The sequence below is a fragment of the Rhinopithecus roxellana genome, chromosome 9 (genome assembly GCF_007565055.1).
Source record: "Rhinopithecus roxellana isolate Shanxi Qingling chromosome 9, ASM756505v1, whole genome shotgun sequence".
Taxonomy (NCBI): domain Eukaryota; kingdom Metazoa; phylum Chordata; class Mammalia; order Primates; family Cercopithecidae; genus Rhinopithecus; species Rhinopithecus roxellana.
Genome location: NC_044557.1, coordinates 136,247,381 through 136,264,549, shown reverse-complemented (window position 1 = coordinate 136,264,549; position 17,169 = coordinate 136,247,381). Strand labels below are relative to the sequence as shown.

At 39.4% G+C, this 17,169-nt stretch overlaps 1 protein-coding gene across 1 annotated transcript in view; it reads left to right on the top strand.

Annotated features, from left to right (window-relative positions):
• ELP3 (elongator acetyltransferase complex subunit 3) overlaps positions 1–17,169 on the top strand; it is a 110,438-nt gene that overhangs the window by 75,052 nt on the left and 18,217 nt on the right. The window contains exons 11-14 of the mRNA XM_010370919.2: positions 888–978; positions 3,549–3,614; positions 5,218–5,445; positions 6,980–7,061. Of these exons, the coding sequence (XP_010369221.1) occupies positions 888–978; positions 3,549–3,614; positions 5,218–5,445; positions 6,980–7,061 (467 nt within the window). The remainder of the gene's footprint in view (positions 1–887; positions 979–3,548; positions 3,615–5,217; positions 5,446–6,979; positions 7,062–17,169) is intronic.

Here is a 17,169-nt window from a genome sequence, read left to right as displayed (position 1 = left end):
AAGGGATAAGTGAAAAGAGGAGAAAAAGACTCAAGTTGATTCAAAAGCAGAATGAGAAGAAAAAATAATTGGCATATTCTCCACATCTTTCCTCTGATCAACCACATAGGAGACAAAACAAATTAGAGACTTGTCTTTGAATAGGAAGCAGATGTGCGGAGCATATTCTTACTTCAGATTTTGCTAACTGTTTTATCTTTAGATACTGATTTTTATCTAGAGGAGAGTGTTGGAGCAACTAAAATGGAACTCATAAAACTTCAGCTCTTGATGGAAGTTTCCTTGATGCCTGGCACTTTATGCTGTATTAATGCTAGGAAACAAATTTTATTTCCTCCTATCTTTAGGCAAGCTGTTATTCCTCTAATGCATAGTCACTTGTAACTTAGATTTTTGAGAAACAAGGAAAAAAGATTTATTCTTTGAGACCAGTTGTTGGCTAAGGCAGGCTTTTGAGCATCCCAGTTACTTGTCATTCAGCAGCTGTGTAGGAAAGTGTAAGCTACATTGTTGAACAAATTTCTTAAAGGAAAAAATTTATTTCTTGATTTATTTGGTACAAATGTCTCTTTACTCAAAAAATCTTTACAAATGGTTATTGGGCATTCAGACATTTGTTTAGCACTCTGTAGTCTTATAAAGTGATTTCAATCAGGTGCCTTTCACAGAAACCCTGAAGGTCAGGGGAAATCATAATTTCCTTGATGAGAAAGCTGAGGCGTAGAGAAGCTCCTTGTTAGGAGGCGTTGCCTCTGATTTCCTGGTCAGATTCATAAATTTCTTGCTTTTTTGTTTTTGTTCTTTTTTATTTTTTTAATGTCCTTGCCTTACTGCTATGGAGAATGATTTCTATTTTGCAACAGTTTATGTTTTTCTCCTGTGTACAGGGATATTCCAATGCCTTTAGTCAGCTCAGGAGTAGAGCATGGTAACCTGAGAGAGCTGGCACTTGCAAGAATGAAAGACCTCGGAATACAGGTACGAGCAAATATGGTGGTCAGGCCACAGCTGTTGAGAAAAAGAGGAATCTGAAACGCTAAACGACTTTGCTGCTATCACCCCTAAAACTAGACTTGCGGGTCAGGTCAGAAAGTCCCCAGATGTTGAAGGCATAGTCACTGGACCATGTCGGAGCTGAAGCCAGTGGTGCAGAGGCTGCCTGCTGTTCCTTCATTCCTTTCTGCTCTCTTCTGCCTGCTCAGATTGCCAACTGCGTGCTCCATTCCAGTTTTTAAAAACAATTTTTCTTTTGAAGTATTAGGAATTCAGTTATTGACTGAAGAAAAGGAAGATGTGATTCCTGAGAAGAAAGTATAATCATTTGAAAAGACAAGGATTATGGGCATGAAATAATTGCCAAAACTGCTATTGCCCCACATATACCAGTCTCCCATCCCTCTGGCCATTGAAATCCCTTCTTTGGTCACAGATACTTACTAAGTATCCCCTCTGTGCTGGCCCAGGATGTAAAAAGAGCCCAAGAACCTGCAACTTAACAGTCTCTGTGGGAAATTGTTAAGTCACAGGAAGGTTTGAAACTCCAGTACTCAGGAACTTCTTAGAGCTGCTAAAGGAATAAACCAGGAGTGGTGTTGAGAACAAGGGCCGACTCCTGGGCTCTGCCTTCAGAGATTCTGGATCAGTAGGTTGGGATGGGACCAATCTGTTATCCAGCACTAGGTACATGGTTCTCATGCACAGTTCAGATGTGGGCCCCACTTTGAAAGACATTGTTCCAAGGATTGCATATGGTGTTTGTGGACTTCCCTAAGACATTTTATTCTCTCACTCAAATTATTATGGAGAAAATTTTTCAGATTGTTCAAGGGAGAGTTTGTGAACATTATTGGCATATTCTACCCAAAAAAAGTGAAGAATTTTATGTTCCAGAAAAATAGCAAATGCATTTGTAGTAATTAATGGCACCAAACAAAATTGTGTGCCTGCTTTGCCTCCCAGACTCAAGCTGTTCATGTTCTCCATCTCCTCTCGCCTCCAAGAAGGCCACTGACCTTCAAGAAGGTCAAGGTGACTGACCTGGCCTGGTTATCCCAACAATCTCGTTGTCCATCCATCTTCTTTAACCCTCACCCCTCATAAGCCTTGTTAGCCTCTGTTAAAGTAAACTAGGATTGAGTCCAAAGGCTGGAATTCAGTCATAGCCAAAATATATCTAGTTCCTAGAGGCAACATCTTGAGCAGAAAATAAGCACACACCAAACTCTGCCTTTAAAAAAGCATGCCAAAAAAAAAAGAAAAAAAGAAAAAAAAGAAACAGCATGCAGGTGTTCATTAAGAACATGGAACAGTAATACATTCCCATGCTAGCTACCATATAGAACTACTGTAGTGAAAGGACAGCAGCTACACTCAGTAGATTAATAATTACCGAGATTGATCATCTTTGTCTGCTATACAGTTTTTGTTTACTGGAATTCATGGATTCCACATCAGCAAAGCATTATCTTGAGCAGTTCCTGGGTTGTAGAAGTAGCTTTAATTTTCTAGCACTGAATAATGAGCTCTTATTTTTCTCTTGGAATTATATACATGTATGGCAGTCCTTCATAAATATACTATTAGTAGAAAAGCTTACGTGACATCATCAAATTTCCCACAGTGATCTTTTCTCACTGGAAGAAAATGTTTATGGTTTGTTCTGTAAGGGGGAAATACACCATAGGATATATAATTGAATAATTACAAGGATTTATAATAATGAAAAGGACTGTGTAATTGTAAATGTCTGGTAGCGTAGCATGCACTGTGGGTCGTAGAATAGAAGTGAGAGCCACATTACAGATGCTTGGCCATGCAGACCAGGCATTGCATTGGCATTGTCTGTAGGCAGCTCCATGCCTCCTCAGATATTCAAAGAGCCATTTGTGATTGTGCTTCAGAGTATGTAATACACAGCTCTAGGTTCCTTCTCCCTCCCTCCCTCCCTTCCTTCCTTCATTCCTTCCTTCCCTCCATCTCTCCCTCCCTCCTTCCCTTTCTTCTTCTTTCCCTTCCTTTCTTCCACAGTGCCCTTCTTGCAAAAAAAAAAAAAAAAAAAAAGCCATCTTCAACATGTACTTTTTGGATATTCCTAAAATGATACAAATATGGTGATGCTAAAAATGTTAACTGCCATAAAATGGAGAAGGTTTTAAAAATTTAGGAATTTACTTTTTACTGTTTATATACATACTTCTGGATTGTACTTTCAGATAGTTATATCACCCAGGCAAACCTGTTTCTTACTCTTGTGACTTACATTCTTTACTGCTAAGATTATATTGTATATTGATCTTTTTTGAATTCTAAATTTATTTTAAAAGCAATACTGTACTACTTCATACATTCCTATTCTGGTTTCCCCTATCCTCAGATTGATTAAAGGTGGTTTTATTTTGAAATTCAGCTCTTTTATCTCATTATAAGTTATGTGCAAACTTAATTTTGAGCCCAGGGTTTGGTGGAGAGGTTTAAATAAAAATAAAGATTGAATTACTTACCAGTTTTATATTTGTGCCCTCCCCCTGCTCCGCCACTTTTTTTGACAGTGTCGAGATGTGAGAACCAGAGAAGTTGGAATCCAAGAAATTCATCACAAAGTACGGCCATACCAGGTTAGTCTCTTCAATGTCTTAGAGGGCCTAGGTACTGTCCTTAGATCTTTGCCAACCCTGCGCCCACATGTTCTTAACCAAGGACAGAGCCCCAGAAGTGAATAACTAAGAGCAGAGACTAATCGAGGATTAGATACCGGTGTCAAACCATGAAAGCCAAATAGGAGAATTCTAGAAGAGCCAGGTTAAGAAAACGAAGTCTGAACCTCATTCTAGATTAGCACTGTCCAATGGAACTTTCTGCAGTGTTGAAAATGTTCTATGATCTGGGCTATCCAGTATCCCATATGGTGGTGACTGTTGAGCACTTGAAATGTGGCTTGTACAAATGAGGAACTAAATTTTTAATTTTATTGAATTTTGATTAATTCAATTGTAAATAGTCCCCTGTGACTACAGGCTACATTTGGGAAGTGTGTAGTATGATCTGCTTCTCTCTTTGTGTGTAACTATTCAGCTGTTGCCCAATGGTGATAAGCAAATGAATAGATCAGCCCTTATCCACAGGATCCACAAAAATTAAGCATAATGCCTTAAGGCATTGATGGTATGTAATGAATTAACTTCTCTCTTATACTTGTATAATGTCTAACTGTATGCCAAATTTTCTGTAGGATTTGATTCTCTTGTGGAGCCCCATTTGAGAAAGGCTGGAATAGATGATCTCTGCATTGATGTTTCTGTTTTCAGCATGAGTTAGTTAATTGACATTTTTCACATGTAGGACCTTTTGAGAGAAAAAGCAGATCCAACACAATTTGCCAAATTCTTGTGCAGTTCAGTTATTTAGCAAACATTGTTGAGAAGGAATATGTGTTAGTCTGAATTGTTCACCTTGCTCTGGTTACAATCTGCTCATCTACCGAGTGTTTCTGCATGTGGCCGTGTCCATGTGTATACTTTTCTCTGTGCATGGATATTGTTACATATGGCTTCTATTTAGGAAAAGTACAAGAGCCATTTGTACAATGAGCTGAAGAGCCAAAAGCCTGTGCAGACTGCTACCACAAAGCCTCTCCCCAAAAGCTACCCTCCATGATTGAATTTTCTTTAACATTTTTATCCCATAAAATTATGCATAATATTTTAAGTGCCCTGTGGGAGGCCATAATTCCTTGAAATTTCATCATGGTGCCAGTGACCAGCATCACATTTTTCTTCCCCAAAGGTAGGTTTCAGTGGAGACGATAAGATTAGAAGGTGAAACCCAAACCATTGAGCACCTGACAGTTTTGAGACAAAGGGGTGCTCCTGAGAGCTACGCATGTGACGGATTTTGAAATTTTACATTAGAGACTCTTCATGGGGAGTCAAATGCGTGGAAGCCTTTACTGAGCTGCATCTCTGTAAGAGTCTCAAGGTTAATGAAGTTCAAGTATTTGTGAAATTATACAGTTGTTTTCCTTTTATAATAGTCCATGAACAAGGTATGAACTTTAATCTTGGTGCTATTTGAGAGTAGACAAGTAAAAAGAAACATAATTAGTGATTATTCATTCCTTATCCCTAACTAGATATTAACCTAAATAAATACATACAATTACAAAAATGAATTTGGTTCTTTAATTTTGAATAATATTTTTTGTGGCTTTTTACTAAACAGGTTGAACTGGTAAGGAGAGATTATGTTGCAAATGGTGGCTGGGAAACATTCTTGTCATACGAAGACCCAGATCAAGACATTTTGATTGGCCTCCTACGATTACGCAAGTGTTCAGAAGAAACTTTCCGTTTCGAATTGGGTGGAGGTGTCTCTATAGTACGAGAGCTGCATGTGTATGGAAGTGTGGTCCCTGTGAGCAGCCGGGATCCTACCAAATTTCAGCATCAGGTATCCTGTATTCCATTTCTATTTGACTTGTAAGAAACTGCCCAAGTAGGAAAAGAGAAAAGGAATGGGGTGAAGACAGGAGGAAGAGACAGAGGAGGAGGAGAGGGGAAAGAGAAGCATAGAAACAGAGGAGCCAGTGTTTTAGTTGTTCGGAGATGTTTTCTCCCCAGATTGTATCCTTTTGGGAGGAAAGGACAAACTGAGATTCAGTCAGTTGGAACATAACAAATTGAACCACATGGAATTGGTATTTTTTTGAGATGGAGTCTCACTTTGTCAACCAGGCTGGAGTGCAGTGGCATGATCTTGGCTCACTGCAACCTCCACCTCCCTGGTTCAAGTGATTCTCCTGCCTTAGCCTCCCTAGTAGCTGCGATTACAGGTGTGCACCACCATACCTGACTAATTTTTGTATTTTTAGTAGAGATGGGGTTTCACCATGTTGGCCAGGCTGGTCTTGAACTCCTGACCTCAGGAGATCCACCCACCTTGACCTCCCAAAGTGCTGAGATTACAGGCATGCGCTACTGCGCCCGGCCTGCAGTTAGTATTTTTGAAAGTAAGAAATTGTCTAATACTGGCAATCTCATATGGGTCCACTTATTGTGGAATCAGGTTAGATGGTGATGGGAAAACGTTTATGAAACACTTCTTAAGGTTAAGCCATATTATACATAGAGGAACCCTATTCTAACCCCAGACAACCTACCTTAATAACTCACTTCTCAAAATTTCCAGAAAATGTGTTAAAATCTAATGGTGGATATGATATAAGCTCCAAAATTGATGATTTAAGAATTTTGCCTGGTTTCTCAACTCTTAGAAAGTAGAGAGGTGGCTGGGAGTGGTGGTTCACACCTGTAATTCCGGTACTTTGGGAGGCTGAGGCAGGTGGATCACCTGAGGTCAAGTTCAAGATCAGTCTGGCCAACATGGTGAAACCCCATCTCTACTAAAAATACAAAAATTAGCTGAGCATGGTGGCACATGCCTGTAGTTGCCGCTACTCGGGAGGCTGAGGCAGGAGAATCACTTGAACCTGGGAGGCAGAGGTTGCAGTGAGCCGAGATTGAGTCACAGTGATCTCGCCCAGTGCAGTGAGCCACGGCACTCCAGGCTGGACAACAGCGGGAGATTCCATCTTAAAAAAAAAAAAAAAAAAGTAGAGAGGTGACTAAGAAATTAAAGACATATTGCCCCAGACTTCCATCATTTAGAGATTGCCTAGAACTTACCTAAAAAGAGACAAAATTTGAGAGGGAATTACTGTCTTCCTGTGGATAGATTACATCATCCACAAAATGCCTTTTGGTAGCTCTTGTTCGAAAGTTAGGCCTTTTTCAATTGTCTACTACAGTATACCTTTGGTATGATTGAATGGTTTCTTATTCCTTACTCCCATAAGTGGGCTTTTTCACTCTTATTTTAACAGATTTTAGCAACTACTAAAGTATATAGCCTTCTTGTTTTATGGACCCCTCTTAATGAACTGCCTTCCTTTTTAATTCCCACTCCTCTTTGTTGCTCTGTGCAGGGATTTGGCATGCTGCTGATGGAGGAAGCAGAAAGAATAGCTAGAGAAGAACATGGATCTGGGAAAATTGCTGTGATATCAGGTAAATGGGGGAGGGCGAAGTTCATGATTCCTTCCCATTTTGAACTTGGCACCACAGTGAAAACTATGTTGGTACCCTCTTGCCCCTGTTGATGGTTATTACGTTCAAAATTGAGCTGAGCTGACTGGCGAAGGACTTGTGCTCAAACAAAAGTTACAAAAGCAGTTTAGTGGAATAGAGCTTTCTGAGCCCTCTGAGAGTCAAGACCAGTGACCCATATCCCCTCTTCTGCACTCTGTCACACTGTTCAGCGTGGTTGCTTCCTCCCTGTGCTGTGCTCAGTTACTGTATCTGAGGAAATGGAATTTGCGTGTGTTTCACTATTGTGGAGATTATCACTATTGTTCAGAAATTAAAATAGAACCTCAGTTGCCAGTACAAGCTGTTTAAAGGCCAAATTCCTGCTCTTTCAATTTTCTTCTCAGTAACTTCGATCCTGGGGAACAGCTTTCCCCTGTTTGGGAGTAAAAAAGTTTTCTCCAGCCCTCTTAGGGTCCCTGGCTGGGTCTGAAAATTAAATGACAAAGGCAGATTAACAGGGGAAAAGCATACACATTTATTGCATATAAATTTTATGGAACAGGAAAGCCTTCATAAGGAAATAAAGACTCTAAGAAATGGCTGAACCTGAGTGTTTTTATACAAGTGCAAAGTCATGAAAAAATATGACATGACACAGGAGTAAGAGCTAAGGGTGAGAAATGGGGATGTTTAGCAAGGCCTGTTCATTTTGATTCCTCAAGGTACCCCTCTGCCTTCAGAGGTGAAGGTGTTTGTTTGCTCCAGGTGGTGTGAGGGCACCTCCCTCATAAGCATCTCATGACCTGTGTCAGGGGAGAAGAAAGGGGAAGGTCAGAGGGTCCTTCCTGCATACGCCATTTTCTGATTCCTTCACCTTAAGATACTCAGTATGCCAAGGCACCGTCTTTTGGGGTAGTGTGTTCTGAACCCCATCAGGAGCTTCCCCTTTTCTTATCTAGGACAGCAGGTCACTGGGGAAGTGGGCATGAAAAGGAAAACCCAGTACAGCGTGTGTGAGTGGAGCAAGAAATGACATAGATCCCTTTCACATCTGCTGTTCCGTAGTGTACCCTTACAGAAATCGCTGTTCCCAGTAGAAGCTAACAGGGTGAGAGCCATGATCAAAATGTAGGTTATTTTTCACCCAGCATGTTTGTTTTCCCACTCCAATACTACAACATTCCTAAAGCTCAAATACGCCTTCTGAGAACATCATCTCTTCTGAAAATGAAAGTTGAAATGAGGCTTTTTTAAAAAAATAATAATAATAAGTCATTGCCAATCAGTAAATCAATACCTATGCTCGGGTTTTAATTATTATAATTACGAAAATGTAATGACTCAGGCTCACTTATAATCATTTAGTGTGGTTGAGGTTTTTGGCATTATCTAGACAGATTCCTAAAAGCTTTTTTTTTTAAAACATGTCCAGCTTTATTTTTTTTTTTTTTTCTGTTATCTTTCACAGAAAGAAGAGGTAACTAAACCAGGCTCACTTGATTGGTACTGTTACCTGTAATAAAAAAAGGTTCACTTCTCAACTGTTTAACCTGTGGTTGATCAGAAGTACCAGGCAAAGGCCCGACTGACTTGGAACCCCTCTGCACGTGCATCTGTGTAGAGTTGATAACACCTGAAATTTCCATGGCCCCTTTTGTCAGAGCACTGTCACTGTTCTGGTAAAGTGCTTGTGAAACTTCAGTGTGCTTACAAATCACCTGGAGATCTTGCTAAAATGCAGACTCTGACTCAGTGGGCCTGGGTGGGGCCTGTGCTCCCAGGTGATACCTGTGCCGTCACTTTATACCTACGGCCACACTTTATACACAAGCAAGACTTTAGTATTCTCTTTCAAGTGTATTCTCTTTTCAGTCACTGAGATAATCATAACGCTCTGTGATCCTGGCAGTGCTGCACTCCCGGAGTCTGATAATAGTCATGCGACTTTCTGGTGTCTGTGGGAACCTAATCAACGTTAAAACTGAAGAGCATGCATATTCTATCACTGCTCTGCATTATTTCATCTGCTTTCGTGACATCTGTGTCTTTTTACAATGTTGCATGCAGAGAGGACCCCTGACTTGCCTGAGGTCATATCCAGTTGTTCATAAGAGCCTCAGTTTCTGGTTTTTATGAGCAGGGTGATTTCCATTTTCTAAGTGGAAATCGGCATCTGTCCTCTTTCTGGCGTATCTATCTCCCTAGCTTTTTATCATAGTCTAAATAATAGCTCAATTTCAGATCATCTGCATGTAGAGTTTCTCAAATAACAAGAAGAGACTTGCTCAAATTAACAGGGAAGAACCTTTCTCTTGTCGGCTGGTATGATAGATCTACTTCATTTCTATACAGGGGGTTGCTTTTGGCCAGTGGGTTTCTGTAGGAACAGTTCTGGAATGCCTTCTTGGGACTTTAGTGAGTTCAGGAGGAAGGATGCCATAAGCATTACTTCCTGTCACCCTGCCTAGAAGCCCCACTGTTGCTCTCTATAGGGAAAACTACATAAGCCTGGACTTTCTGTTTGACTTAAGCACTGGTCACCCTTCAAATGAAAGAACTAAGAACACTTGCCGTCTGGATGATGCATTTTTATTTCTCCAATTGAGTAATCTATGATTGTTCTGTGTAAGTTTCTGAATCAGATGCCGGAGAAATTAGTCCATTATTCAGAACTTCAAGGAGGGCAGATGTGAAGAGCTTATTATTATATCATGCTTTTAATGTTGTGTTTTTCCGGTTTTTGCATTTTGACTTTGGTTTCTCTGATATGAGTACAGTGCGTGTACATGTGTTTTAGTTTTTTGTAAATAGTTACTCTCCATAAATTAATCCTTAGAATGAAAATCTCTTTATGATAGTGCTGGTGTCTGTGGGCTGCATTTTGTCAACGTTACCTCATTGGATTAGCTGAGAAGAGGCACTGATTTGGGTGGGGTATGGGGGTGGGGAGGACAGGTGGCCAGGATTCCATTCCTGCTTTGCCAGTAGCTCTTCTTGTGATCTAGATAATTTTACTTGCTCTCCATGGGCCTTTATTTCCTTATTTTAAAAAAATGGATGTGGTTATCTTTTACAGTTCTGACTCTAGAATTCTACCCCTTAGTATCTTCTTTAGTTCTCAACATGACCAGTTATGTTTTCCTGATTAAATTGTAGGTGGGACCTTTTCTGTGCCATATTAAGAGACTCTAATTTCATCAGTAATAGATATCAGTCTCATTGTAAGTTGGGTGTTTGCTGATGAAAATGGTGATAGTTTCCCGTAGGTAATTAATCCTAGGCTTTGTGAATGCCTATTAACTTAGGTCACAACTGGCAATACTGTTTGACCTAAGTGTTTACTTTTTTCCCAACCTTGTCCTCAGTTTGTAAATCTATCCTTGTTCCAGGTATGTAGGCTTTTGTGTAAGTTGTACACAGTGGTGGCCTAGATGTTCTGTCCTGGCATAAATAGTAAGCTTGAGTAAGGGAAAGACAGAATAATTTATCATTTTGTTTATTCTTGTGTAAGAGTAATGCATTTAGGTAGAATTTTTTTTAATTGAATTTTGATTCATTATGACTTCCCTTCATCTTGCCAGCAGATTTTCTCTGTAACTTGGGTTTATAATCTTGGATTCAGCCTCTAAACAATATTATGAGCTACACAGTAGATCTGATTTGAGTCACTATAGAAAGACTCTGGGTATTCTTTTTTCTGTATTTAAAAACAAATTGGTTTTTTATCTGTGCTACTTCAATAGACTTTGTTTATAGGTATACACTGTGTGTTTTATAGCAGATTATCTTTTTAAAAAGATGACTACCTTTATGGCTACATGAGAAAATGGAAAACTTTCTCGCATATCAAAATCAAACAAAGCAATTTCTTGAAAGAGAGGCCTTTAGGTTTATTCTGTTTTTTTCTTAGTGAACTGTGTTTTAAAGTGAACCATCAACTCTAAATGTGAAAATTAAAGTAAAAATGAAATGTTCAGTTTCATCAGCATCAAAATCACCGTGTGTTGAGGGGTCACGTATGAAATGAAGAGACGTATGAAAAAAGAAGATGTGTGAAATGTCACCCTGCCCTGCGTGAATGTTCGTGTTGGGCTATGGGAAACTCACCCACCTTCCCCTCATTGATTGTCTTTGACTGCAGAGGAAGATAAGTTTTCTCCCAACTTAGACTGCAGATTAGTTCGTAACTCAAGAATAATTACTTCACAGTAAGAAAATATTCTTTTTTTATATATAAAAATGGACAAATCAGTGTTATGAGAACCACCAGTTTATAAAATAATGTGTAGGCAAAAAATAACAGCTAATTGCTGCCAAATATCTAAGCAATTAATTAGTCCCTATTAATTCCAAGTGGTATCATTTGCCAGCTTAACCCATATATCTTCTGTCAACACACATCTGTTCAAGGTTAACAAATTATATTTACTCAGAAACCATGATGTTTATCTACTTGGATGATCAGCATTCTTTCCTTTAAAAATGTTAACATGAGCAGTTTTTGTGTCTCCTCTCTTACGATATAAAGTGCAAGGAATTATACTGGAGAAGCTAACCACAACATCTGAAATGCCATCACTAATAATCACCATGGAAACGGAGATCTCTGATGTCACACTGCCTGTACCATTTCTAAAAGGGCAAATATAACTGTAATAGTCACTGTTTAAAAAGCCATTTAACACCCCCAACAGAATGAGTTTTTTTCTTCTGGCAATTTTGGCTAGGTATCAGATCCAATCGTGTGACTGTTTCAGTTTGCCAAGCTAATTGCTATGCAGCAAGATGACCAGCTATTCCCCAAGCTCCTCTGACTACCTTCATCATAAGCACTATTCTATTTGTGTCCTTTCAAGTAGAAAATTAATATGGCCATTGGCCAAGAATTGTACAAGGCCAATGGATCGCACAGTGATGGTGAGAAATGAGGAAGATGTCTGAATGGTCGATGACAGAAATCATTGAAGTCAGAGACTGATAGCCATTTTGTTTAAATCTATTAAAAAGCCAGAGAAGGGGAGAGGAGAGAAGAATTTAAATATAGGGTGATTAAACGAGTCACTATGGAGATGAAATCATCCTTAATCACGAAGGTCTTAGTTATATGACCCTAAAACTACATCACAGTGCCTCCTGGTCAGAAAATAAATGTACCTGTGCCTTCTACAATCTAATATGGCTTTCTAGGGCTACAGTTAATGGTCTTGTTTGCCAGAGCCACTGATTAATAAAATCATATGTGGGCAGAAAATAGCAGTTATTTTGTTGAAACATTTAAACTACAAATGGCTGAGATTTACTTATTCGATCTTCACCTGTCTCCCAGGCTACTACAAATCTCCCTCAGTTTCAGGTGAAGGTAGTTTTATTCCTTGCATTATAATCTGGTTGAAAAGAAGTGTACATTCATAACTAGGTTTGTCTGAAAATGGACTCATAATCCTTACCAAAATGCCCAGAAAAGCATTTCTTCATTGTAGCATGTCTATTTGCTAATGGACACAGGAAGCCGGCCAAATGCAGACCAGTTTGTGGCACCTGCACGTGTTAGTCTAGGGCTTCTCAGAAAGGAGGGGAAAGAGTGTTTGCCCTTTTGTACTCTGTGCTTTAGTCCTTTACATCATTTATCTTTGTGACAAATTATCCCCTAAATGTCCCCTAATTAAATGTACATTTTCTGAGTTTTGTATATTCCTCTGTTCCATTTCGGTATTCTAACAATGATCATATATGTTTCTTTTTTGGTGTACCAGTAGTATTTTTAAAATCATTATTAATATCTTTTTAAAGACAATAGATACAACATAAAGTATTTCTTTACTATAAGAACTCAATTTCAGCATCATTATTAATCAGACTGGAATTGATGACATGGAATACTACTTTGCTAGGTAATGAATTAGCTAGATGTTTGCTAGTTGGTGTCTTGCAGCTGCACTGTGGCAGCATTGTTGCGTAGCTCTTCCCAGGAATCTGTATTCCATGACTTGACATTTACTCATTTGAAGGTGAGTCAGGTACCAGTTTGTAGTACACCGCACATCAAGTGCATCAGACCATCTCTCACTTGGCATCACAGACTATGTTAATTAGTACACATGTTTTGAATATTATTGAAGAGGGCACTAATGAGTTTCTACTGTTTGGATCTTGGAGGCAACTGACTTTTTGTGACGTTTTTCAGGCAGAAGCTAGTGATACTGATTTGGAGTGGCTGATTGGCATTTGAAGAACAGCATTTGGCAAATGCCGTTGCTAATCCCAGGTTCATGCAGTCCATCCTCTTACGTTTCAGAGTGTGCACATTGAGATCTTGAAGTCCAGCCTTGCCAGTGTAGACACACAACACATTTGTAGACTTTCTCCCATTCTTGTTCCTCTTAGTTTATGGATATAGGGAATGATGGTCTTATGCTTTTGCTTTGGAGGAATAGGGTTATATCATGTGATTCCTAATAACATTCCTGAAAGGTCTGGGAGCTTTGAGATGAATGACTACCTTTATTTAAAATTAGACACTTCACAGGCTTTTTTCTGAGGAAGCAAGCCCTCTCCACAAGCAGCCTGCCCTACACTACTCACTACTAGCTGTCTCTCAGAAAGTCTGTTTTAATATTTTGTTGCAATGTTGATTTCTTATCAATGTAACTTTAATATGAATAGTACTGTTCTTTTCTCTAAATATTTGTCATTGCCTTAATTCACTCAATTTGATAAAGCTTTTCTATTTTAGATCTGTTAGAGGCAGGGATTTGGCAGGTTCTTCTTTGGGTGAACAGGTATTACTGAATAATGCTGGAAAATATTGGTGCTGCCTTCCTTAGCAGCAACCAAGATACTAGTTTTGTGGAGCCTTTTAGTTTAGAGATTTCTGATTCCAACAGAACACATGCAAGGAATATCTTATTCTTTAGTTGGCCTGGCTTAAGCTGTTGTCTCTGACCAACAACTCACATTTCTAAGACAGTGCCTGTTAGACTTAGAATTGTAGTTTGTGGCCATGGGATCATTTCCTTATGCACCCCATCCTCTAGTCCCTAAGCAGACCACTGTCCACTTGTCCACCATTCATGAATAAATTGCTGGGGTTCAGTAAAGCAGTCCACATGCCCCAGATCTCTACATGTGTGATCTGTTGCCTCACTGCAAATCCTAATAATTAGTGTTTGTTCTGGTTATTACTATATAACATACCACCCCAAATTTTAGTGGCTTCAAACAACAACCATTTTATTTGCTTAATGATTCTGTGGGTCAGAAATTCAGCAGGGTATAGAGGTGATCTCTGTTCTGTGATGACAAGGGCCTCAGCTGGGGTGGCTTAAATGGCAGTCAGTTGGCTGGGATGGTGTGTCTGAAGTTTCCGTTCTGACTGGGGCTGTCCACATGAGCAGCTTGGTTCTTGTCCACGTGTCTGCTCCACGTGGCTTGGGCTTCTTAATAGCACAATGGCTTGGGTTCTAAGAGGAAGGAGCAAAGGCCTGGTCTTAGAAGTCCTAGAATGTCTATATTAGTTATCTGTCATTGTGTAATAAATTATCCAAAAACTTAGTGGCTGAAACAACAAACATTTCTTATCTCATGGTTTCTGTAGATCAGGAATCTGAGAGTGACTGAGCTGGGTGCCTCTGGCTCAACATCTCTCACAAGGCTGCAGTCAAGGTGTCAGCTGGGGCCATAATCATCTCAAGAGTCCATTGCAGCTGAAGGATCCCCTCCCAAGTTCACTGTGCAGTTTTTGGCAGGCATCGGTTCCTCACAAGCTATTTGTCTTGGGGCTGTGGTTCCTCGCCATGCTTCGTGGGCCCCTTTGTAGGGCTGCTTGTCACATGATGTGACAGCTTGCTCTCTCAGTGGGAGTGATCAGAGAGGGAGCAAGCCCATGCAAGATGGCAGCCATGGTATTTTTATAACCTAATCTCAGAAGAGTGTTAATGAGTCCAGCTCACCCTCAGAGGGAAGGAATTACACAAGTCTGTGAATACCCTAGGCAGTGAACTTTGGGAGTCATTTTAGAGACCGCCTACCACAGTGTATCTTCTACCCTGTTCTGTTGGTTGGAGTCACTGGGCCAGGCCAGATTTAAGGGGAAAGGAAGTGAATTATATCTCTGTAAGGGAGAAGGCAGCCATCTTTGGATGCTGTCAACTGTAGTGGTGGAATACATCTCCATTGCTTTGTGATTAGTAGGCATCCAGTACCTCTAATGCCTTTTCCAAAGATAGACCCTTTGGGTAGACCTAAATTCAAGAGTTCTTGTCCCAACCCTAGTATCAGATTTTCAGATAGTCAGGCATGGCAACACAATCACACCTCACGCTTTCCTAGGCAGAGCTTGGCAGGTCCAACAAAACTCAGCCTGCACCTGACCCTTTGTGTGCCATCTCTCTTCCATGAGGACATGCCTCTCTGTTTCCCCTTGCAACCCTATTTTATACCTGATGCCTTAGGTGCACATGCTGGCCATTTATATTTTTCTTCCAGATGATGGAACATAGAAGCCTGTTTTTGGGCTGATACATGGTTTGCCTCTGGAACTTTCCTGCCCTTAGATATTTATTCTCCCCCTACAAACACATGGAGAAATTTTATGCACTGTAAGAAAACTTTTTTCATTTGGGGAGTTGATAAATCATATGTAAAGCAGAATTTGCCATTTTAACCATTTTTAAGTGTATAAATCAGTGGTATTATTTACATTTGCAGTGCTGTATGACCATCACCGTTATTTCTAAAATTTTTAACACCCTAAACAAACTGTGAACCCATTAAGCTAGTAACTCCCAGTTCCCCCCACAGTCCTCTAATCTATTTTCTGTCTCTGTGAAATGGAATCATAGAATATCTGTTCTTTTATGTCTGGGTTATTTCACTTACCATGATGTCTTCAGTGCTCATCCGTGCTGTAGCATGTCTCAGAATTTGCTTCCTTGTTATGGCACAATAATATTCCATTACATATATATACTACATTTTGCTTATCATCCATCAGTCCAATAGACATTTTGGTTGTTTCCACCTTTTGGCTATTGTCAATAATATTGCAGGGTGGACAAATACCTGTTTGAGTTCTGCTTTCATTTCTTTTGCACATACACCCAGAAGTATAATTACTAAGTCAAATTGTATAACTCTATATTTAACTTTTTGAGGAAACACCAAACTATTTTCCACAGTAACTACCCTGTTTTTCATTCCCATGGTGGCCACAGTGCACAAGGATTTCAGTTTCTCTACATCTTTGCCAACACTTAAGATTTTTCTTTTTTTTTTTTTTATAGCCATCCTAGTGGCATTCTGTGGGAGGTTTGACTTATATTTCCATAATGATTACTGATGTTGAATGTCTTTGTCATTTTTATCTTCTTTAGAGAGATGTCTGTTCGGGTCTGTTGCCCCTTTTTTAACTGGATTGTTTGTCTTTTTGTTGTTGAGTTGTACGAGTTCTTCATATTTTCTGAATATTAGACCTTCATAAAATATGTGATTTGCAAATGTTTTCTTCCATTCTGTGGGTTGCCTTTTCACTTTTTTGCTACTTTCCTTTGATGCACAAAAGTTTGTAATTTTAATGAAGTCCAGTTTATCTATCTTTTGTTTTTTGTGTCTTTGGTGTTATATTTAAAAAACCATTGCCAAAGTCAAGGACATGAAGATTTTCCTCTATGTTTTCTTCGAAGGGCTTTATATAAAGTTGTAGCTCTCAAATTTAGATCTTTGACCTATTTTGAGTTCATTTTTGTATATGATATAAGAGTCTAATTTAATTCTTTTGCATGTGGATATCCAGTTTTTCTAGCACACTTGTGAAGAGACTTTTCTTTCCCCATTGAATGCTGTTGACATGCTTGTCAGAAATCAGTCGAAAAGAGAAGTGAAAGTTTATTTCTGGGCTCTCAGTTCTATTTTGCTGGCCTATATGTCCATCTTTACATCAGTACTATACTGTTTGAATCACTGTAGCTTTGTAGTAATTGGGAAGTATAAGTCTCCACCTTTGTGCTTCTTTTTCAAGATTGTTTTTGGCAATCCTGGGTTCCTTGAAATTCCATGTTATTTTTCACATGGCTGTTTTTATTTCAGCAAA